Source organism: Microplitis demolitor, chromosome 8, assembly GCF_026212275.2.
Source record: "Microplitis demolitor isolate Queensland-Clemson2020A chromosome 8, iyMicDemo2.1a, whole genome shotgun sequence".
Lineage (NCBI taxonomy): Eukaryota > Metazoa > Arthropoda > Insecta > Hymenoptera > Braconidae > Microplitis > Microplitis demolitor.
In genome coordinates, this window is record NC_068552.1 from 5,555,935 (window position 1) to 5,563,672 (window position 7,738).

The following is a 7,738-nucleotide window of genomic DNA, read 5'->3' on the forward strand; positions in this document are numbered from 1 at the left end:
AAAAAAGCGTTGAAGGCCGGAAGGATTTTCATTTCGTAATCAGCATAGATTACATGATCGGGTAAACCATATTTTCCATGCCGATTCATACGGAAACTCCACGCTGTCTCCAGTTCATCCACCAGCGGTTGAAAAATGTCTGGCAGGCACTGACGCACCTGGTGAACTTTCTCCAATATTTCCAATTTTTTTAGTGGATCCCCAGGATCCTCGAGCAATGAATCGATATCCATTGTTATAGTTATTAGAGTCTGATAGAAAAAAAAAACTTTAATTAAACACGAAACAGACTGCAAAGATTTAGAAACCGATTTATTTAGAAAAGAATACTTACGTCGATATCAACACCATACTTCAACTTTTCAAAATACTCCCTTTCCGTCACAAAATTCATTTTTTGTATTTTAACGTTAACTGAGCACTTAAAATAAATTGATTAAGCACCGACACTTTTTTTACTAAAAACTCTAAAAAAGTTTTATTAGCAATTAACTCTCTCAGATTTTTAAAATAAAAACGCTTGGTCCACACTGAGTCTCCAAAGCAATTAAAAAGATTTTGAACGCATATTGTCACTGAAGTACTAGTGATACATTGTTTATACATCTCCAAACACTCTTATTTATATTACATATATACATATACATATATAGTTTATTATATATATATATATATATATATATATATATATATATATATATATATATATATATATATATATATATATATGTATGTATATATATGTATGTATATATACTCGATACAATCTTTTCTTTGTAACTTATATCTATTAAAGCCATTTTAAAAGTTCACTTTAAAAAATCCTTAATATCCAAAAACATATCGATTCACTCAATTACTGTTATCATCTTCATCAGACCACTCAATATCATATCCCACCGCGTATAATTTTTCACCAAATTCAATAAGTTCTTGCTCGAATTCATTGAGATTTTTCTCAAATTCATCTAATTTATTATTATCATCAACATTAAGCTCAGATTGATCTAATTCATCTTCATCTAACTCATTCTCATCAAGCTCAATATTAGCACTTTCTTCTAGATCATCTATTGTTAATAAATTATTTAATTGCTGCACTTCATCTTGATTTCCCAACGTATCTGGCCATGTTTCACGTAAAACTCTTGTCATAAAATAACTTTTCAACGATGGTACTGTTGTATCATCATCAATGAGACGAAACCACCATGAGAATTTTTCGTGGATTATTTTTAGATTTGCAGACACCCCATTAATTGTGATTGTGGCTCCATCAATTCCTAGATCATTAAGTATAATTGTGAATAGTTGGCTGCTAATTCTTTGTTGTAGTTCTTCAATGGTATATCCCATCATCCATTGATATGGTACCACACAATCATATTCGAGTAATCTGTTAATAAAAAAACCATTTCGTTGTATTGTTGATATCGAATCTTGATATTGAACTTCAAGATCCAACCAAAATTCCGATAAAAGATCACCAGTAAAAAAATATTTTGTTGGAATAGGCTGTGTGTCACCAGGGATTTTAAACCACCATGATAGTTTTTCATTTATAATCGTTGAAATAGTTGGACAATTATTGTACACAATAATTTCACCGTCAAGCTTATCATCATCATCTAATAATTTTAGTTCTTCAATAATTTTATTGATTATGGTATTAAAGTTATTATGTTGCAACCATTCATGTGGAAATATGGCTTCATATATTAACGCATTCCCCATAATTTTTAATTTATTGTTCCAATAAAAATATTAAGAAAACATATAAAATACTTATAATAAATATTTTATTATCTTAGAATTGTTTTTTTGTTTAATATCACTATATATTAGCACACACTAATTACGCACTCTAAATAATCGACCAATTAAATATTTTACAACTTAGAACAAATCTTTTTTCTTCACTCAGAATCACTTTTAGTATTTTTAACGATCTTTTCAATTGAAGATAGAACAGAAAAGTGATGCTTAATGACTCCACTGGAATATTTGCTATAGCGTCACAACTAAGACCATAAAATCAAAACAATAAATATACAGAGTGATGATTAAAACTAAAAGCGTGTTCCTTTAAAGTTAGTTTATTGTGGCGTATTTTTTAAATCATTTGTTTATTACATTCTTTACAATTTTTAATCAACTGAACTTCATTAAAAAGTTCACCATAGTCTATTGCGGTAGGATTATAATGATTATAACAGAGTCTGTATCCGATCATGTCTCTATCATTTTTGTATAGCAATCGGTAATTTTTCCAAACCTTATTAATTTTATCAGAAGCAAATTGTATAATAAAATTTTTCGGCAGCATATTGATATCCTCTGCTTTCATTTCTTCAATATTTCTTTTCAACTGATAAAAAATTTTTATAGACCTTTCTAGTGATGGCTCCCCAATATAATTCTTTATATACCACTTTTTCAGGATTTTCACGTTTTCCAAAGCACAACAGCAGTTGCTAGTTAATTTAAAGTTTTTATGATCATCGCATATCGATAATGTTTTATTTTTGATTCCAGGACAACCCAAATTTTCTAAATTAACAATGGTCTTATTAGGTCCAATAATTTGACGTAGCCATTTTTTCTTCTCTTCGCCTTTTACATAAATATATTCGTTATCCTTAGTTATATACTTTATTACAGCTTCCAAATTATTGTAGGGTAAATCACCAGCATTCCAAGTCATTCCATGATGGTAATGTTTGAGCCAGTCATTTAGTCGCTGATAATGTTGAGACAATAATTCCCAAGCGTAAGGTGGTTTAAACAATACATGTGATGTTTCTTCAACATTCATTGTATTTTTCAGCGTTATAGAAGCGAGTTCTTTTATAATAAAATTATTTTCAGCACCTCTGAAACCGTGCACGTCTATTAAAATTTCCATTTTAAAACAACTAATCAATAAGATGTACAAGAAACAACTAATCAATTAAAGCTAACATTTTAGCTAATATAGTATTTTTATTATATTATGAAAACTTTGCATCCAATCAGGTTCTTCGAATTGAGAAAATTGTTATTCTTTGGTTATTATCCGTCATCACCTTCATCAATGATTATTATCCGTCATCACCTTCATCAATGATTATTCTTATTTAATTCTCAGAAAAGTAAATATTGCTGCATAGTATATGTCATTTATATTGATGAGGATACTAATATTATAAATAAAAGAAATTTCACGCTTTTTTTATAACTATATAGCCAGTGAGCTGATAGTTGAATAGATGGTGCGCTCAAAATATCACATGACGCGGATGATAACACGTGATACAGATGTAATTGAACAATAAAAACTTATGGTGTTGATCATTTTTTTAACGAACCATTAGTAAGCCTCTGCCTCAGTAGATGGCGTTAAGAACAGCGCGCATAATTATGAGAATTACATATAGTATTAGAAGATTTTTGAATTGATATCAGTTCCATCATGGATTCTTCCGAAGATTTAACAATTACTCGGGCCATAAGAAACTTGATAACAACAGTAGCTGAAGCATATGATGAACTTTATCAAAGCGGTTCGGTAAATAATGAAGTATCTTTAAGATGGGCAAACATTTGTATCGATAATATTGATTATTTTAATTCAATATTGTCTGATCCGCGCTCTAGTGTTCACGAGAAACGGTGTGTACAAGCAAACATTTCACTTTCATATTGGTACAACGAAAGGTTTATCCAGTTAAGTGGACAAGTTATTGGTGGTGATTTAAATAACAGATATTTGATACAATGACAAGACTTAGAAAATGCCTTCCAAAATCGTATTAAAACTGGCTGCATAGTGAATCTCGGTCACACTGATTTGCGTGAATTTTTAAGTGATGCAAAAAATGTTGTGCTCAGTAAAATTGAAAATATTTTAAATCAAGAAGGAGGCCTCAAAGTGAGTACTACACTATTGAGTAATTTTCAAAATATTAAAAGTGATACGACTGTAGAAGAAACAAAATCATTTCAAACCAAAAATGATGAAGTTCTACCCGCAACATTACTTAACGAATGGTTTGATGATAATGTCTACGATAAGCTGTTGAAAAAAGTAGAAGAATTTAATCAAAAAGATTCAGGTTGAAGTTTGAATGAAATAATTAATCTAACTATCAACATTTCAAGGTATGTTTTAATCCCATTTTTTTTTTTTTTCACAAGATTTTTTTGTCTCTGACTTATAATTAAAATATTTTAAGGTGTGCGCCTTTGCAAGCTGGTTATTCTACATTCATCAAGCTGCCTAAATATATCCGAGACAAAAAAGCAGTGTTGAATATTGAAAATTATGATGAGTATTGTTTCCTGTGGTCCATCAACGCTGCTATATATCCATATATGCCAGCTCATCCCGAAAGAACATCATCTTATCCTCATTCCAGCACAGTGTTAAATTATCGAGGTATTCAATTTTCAATCCAACTAAAAGACATAAGTACTTTCGAAAAACTTAACAATTTATCAATAAATGTTTATGGCTTAGAGTCAAATTTCGTAAAAAGAAAAAAAAATAAGTCTAATGATATTGTACCATTATATTTAAGCAATAATATTAATTCAGCTAAAGCAACGATTCATCTGTTAATGTTGGAAACTAATAATAATAGCAATGAAATTGATGATAATCCTAGCAATTATAGACCTATATTTCATTTTGCTTGGATTAAAAATTTTTCACGCTTAGTTAAAAGTCAGTTAAGTCAATCTCATGCTAAATTATTTTTTTGTGATCGCTGCATTTGTCATTTTAAGCATGAAACTGCTTATATGAAGCATCAACTAGATTGTTTGAAGTATAATAAAGTTAGAATGAGATTACCAGAAAATGATGAGAAAATTATGCGATTTAAAAATTATAAATTTAAAGATTCAGTGCCCTTCGTTGTTTATGCTGATATTGAATGTACGCTTAAATCTGAGTCTGATGAAGTTCAAAAGCACGTCCCGCACAGTGTATCATTTTATATCCACTGTAGTTATGACAATTCACTATCTAAATTTGAAATAAATCGTTCTGCTGATTGCATAGAATGGTTTGTCCAACACTTGGAAATTTTAGGGCGAAAACTTGATAATATTCTAAAAAATGACGTTAAAAAAATGCATCCACTTAGTACCGCTGAAGAAAATTATCATAAAACATCAAAAAACTGTCACATTTGCGGTAAACCATTTGTAGCTGTCAATGAAATAAGATGTTACGATCATTGTCATTTTACTGGAAAATATCGGGGTCCTACACACAATTCATGTAACTTAAATTATAAGCAATCTCATACTATCCCAGTAATATTTCATAATTTATCTGGTTATGATTCCCATTTTATAATAAAATCTTTAGTATCGGTTTTCAATGGTGCAATTACAATTCTACCGGTAAATAAAGAAAAATATATATCTTTTACTAAAACTATCGAAAATACAAATGTTGAGTTACGATTTATTGATTCATTTCGTTTCATGGCTTCTAGCATAGAAAAATTAGCATCATATCTTAGTGATGATAATAAAAATATAACACAACATTTTTATCCTGATCCTGAGAAATTTAAATTAGTAACACGTAAAGGTGTATTTCCATATGAGTATATCAACTCAATAAAAAGACTTGATGATGAACAATTACCGGAAAAAAAATTATTTTATTCTAAAGTTAATGATGAGAGTGTGTCTGATGAGGACTACAACCATGCTCAACAAGTTTGGAATAAATTTGGTATTCAAGCACTTGGCGAGTATTCAGACTTATATTTAAAAACAGATGTCTTGTTATTAGCTGACATATTTGAAAATTTCCGTAAAAGTTGCTATGAAACATATGAGTTAGACCCTTTACATTATTATACTGCTCCGGGACTTGCTTTTGATGCTATGTTAAAACATACAGGCGTTGAGTTAGAATTATTAGACGATCCACAAATGATTCCGTTTATAGAAAAAGGTATCAGAGGTGGTGTATCGCAGTGTGTAAATCGTTATGCTCAAGCTAACAATCGTTTTATGGGAAATGATTTTAATCCAAATTTAGATGAATCGTACTTGATGTATTTCGATGTAAACAATCTGTACGGGGCTGCAATGTGTATGTCTTTACCGCAAGGATCATTTGAATGGGTAGAAAATTTTGAATGCACACAAGATAATATTGAAACTCTGTTTAATTGTAGTGAAACTGAAGGATTTATTTTAGAGGTGGATTTGAATTATCCAATAGAATTACATGATCTTCATAAAGACTTGCCATTGTGTCCCGAACATTTTGTACCTCCTGACAGTAAACAGTCAAAATTAGCGACAACTTTATATCCAAAAGAAAAATATATAATTCATTTTAGAAACTTACAGCAATGTCTCGAGCTAGGTATGGAGCTTGTAAAAGTTCATCGAGTTTTAAAATTTAAACAATCAGCATGGTTGAAACCTTACATTGACAAAAATACTAACTGTAGAAAGAATGCCAGAAATGAATTTGAGAAAAACTTTTATAAATTGATGAATAACGCGGTTTTCGGAAAGACAATGGAAAATGTTAGAAAGCACACAGACGTTAGATTAGTTAATTCATGGGCCGGTAAGCATGGTGCTAAGAGTTTAATTTTAAAACCTAATTTCCATAGTTTCAATATTTTTGATGAAAATATGGTAATTGTTGAAATGAAAAATTTAAATGTATACTTTAATTTGCCAATTTATGTTGGTTTTAGTATTCTCGATTTATCAAAGACTTTTATTTATGATTTCCATTATAATTATGTTAAAAATAATTTCGAAAATGATAAATCAAAATTATTGTACACTGACACCGATAGTTTAATTTATGAATTTAAGGTTCCAAATATTTATGATATCATCAAACGTGATATCCATAAATTTGATACTTCAGATTACCCGGAGAATAATGTTTACGGTATTCCTAAGAATAAAAAAGTGATAGGTCTGATGAAAGATGAAATCAATGGAAAAATAATGTCAGAGTTTACTGGCTTAAGAGCAAAACTATATGCGTTTAAAATTTTTAATGATTATCAAGCTGAAAAAAGAGCAAAGGGTGTTAAGGGTTCAACTTTAAGGACTATCACGTTTGATGATTTCAAAAATTGTCTTTTCGAACATATCAATGTAACAAAACATCAATACTTAATAAGAAGCCGTAAAAATGAAGTTAAAACTATTAAACAGATCAAGTTAGCACTAAGCTGGAATGATAATAAGAGAAAATTAATCGATGATTCAACGGATACTCTACCTTGGGGATACAAAGAATCAAAAACTACTAGTGATGATGATGATGATAGAATGATTATTGATTAGAAAAAAAATTACAAATTATAAATTTATTATAAATAATTAAGTATTTGAGGTTTATGAATAAATGTGTTGTAAATATTTAAGTTGTTTCATTCATTTTTATTTTAACATGTATATGAAAATTTTTACAGGTCTGATTTATTAATCCAGCTGTTGTGATTACTATCAAAACCAAGCCACTTAACATACAATTTGTTTCCACGTGTTTTAATGATTTTTTCAACTAAATACACATCAGGATACTTTACTTTGCTAAGCTCTTCCTCATAAAATCCAACTTCAATTGGTTGATCTTGATAATCCACTAGTTTGTATGTCGTAGGATTAGTTTTCTGCACTGTCTTAATAGTAAAAATTTCAGTCGTCGAATTTGGTGTATATCCTTTTTCAAAAACATGTTTGTATTTACTTATTT

At 29.5% G+C, this 7,738-nt stretch overlaps 1 protein-coding gene across 1 annotated transcript; it reads left to right on the forward strand.

The window, feature by feature from the left end:
• The first annotated feature begins 3,451 nt into the window (after nucleotides 1–3,451).
• Nucleotides 3,452–6,752, forward strand: LOC103578820 (uncharacterized). Its single transcript, XM_053741522.1, has 3 exons — nucleotides 3,452–3,696; nucleotides 4,215–6,657; nucleotides 6,720–6,752. The coding sequence occupies exons 1-3, from the start codon at nucleotides 3,452–3,454 to the stop codon at nucleotides 6,750–6,752; spliced, it is 2,721 nt and encodes a 906-aa protein (XP_053597497.1).
• Nucleotides 6,753–7,738: the final 986 nt, after the last annotated feature.

Coding starts and splice junctions, on each gene's coding strand:
- LOC103578820 (XM_053741522.1), top strand. CDS start 3,452: ATGGATTCTTCCGAAGATTTAACAATTACTCGGGCCATAAGAAACTTG. Junction 3,697..4,214: donor TCATATTGGTACAACGAAAG/GTTTATCCAGTT, acceptor AAATATTTTAAG/GTGTGCGCCTTTGCAAGCTG. Junction 6,658..6,719: donor ATATTTTTGATGAAAATATG/GTAATTGTTGAA, acceptor TGTTGGTTTTAG/TATTCTCGATTTATCAAAGA.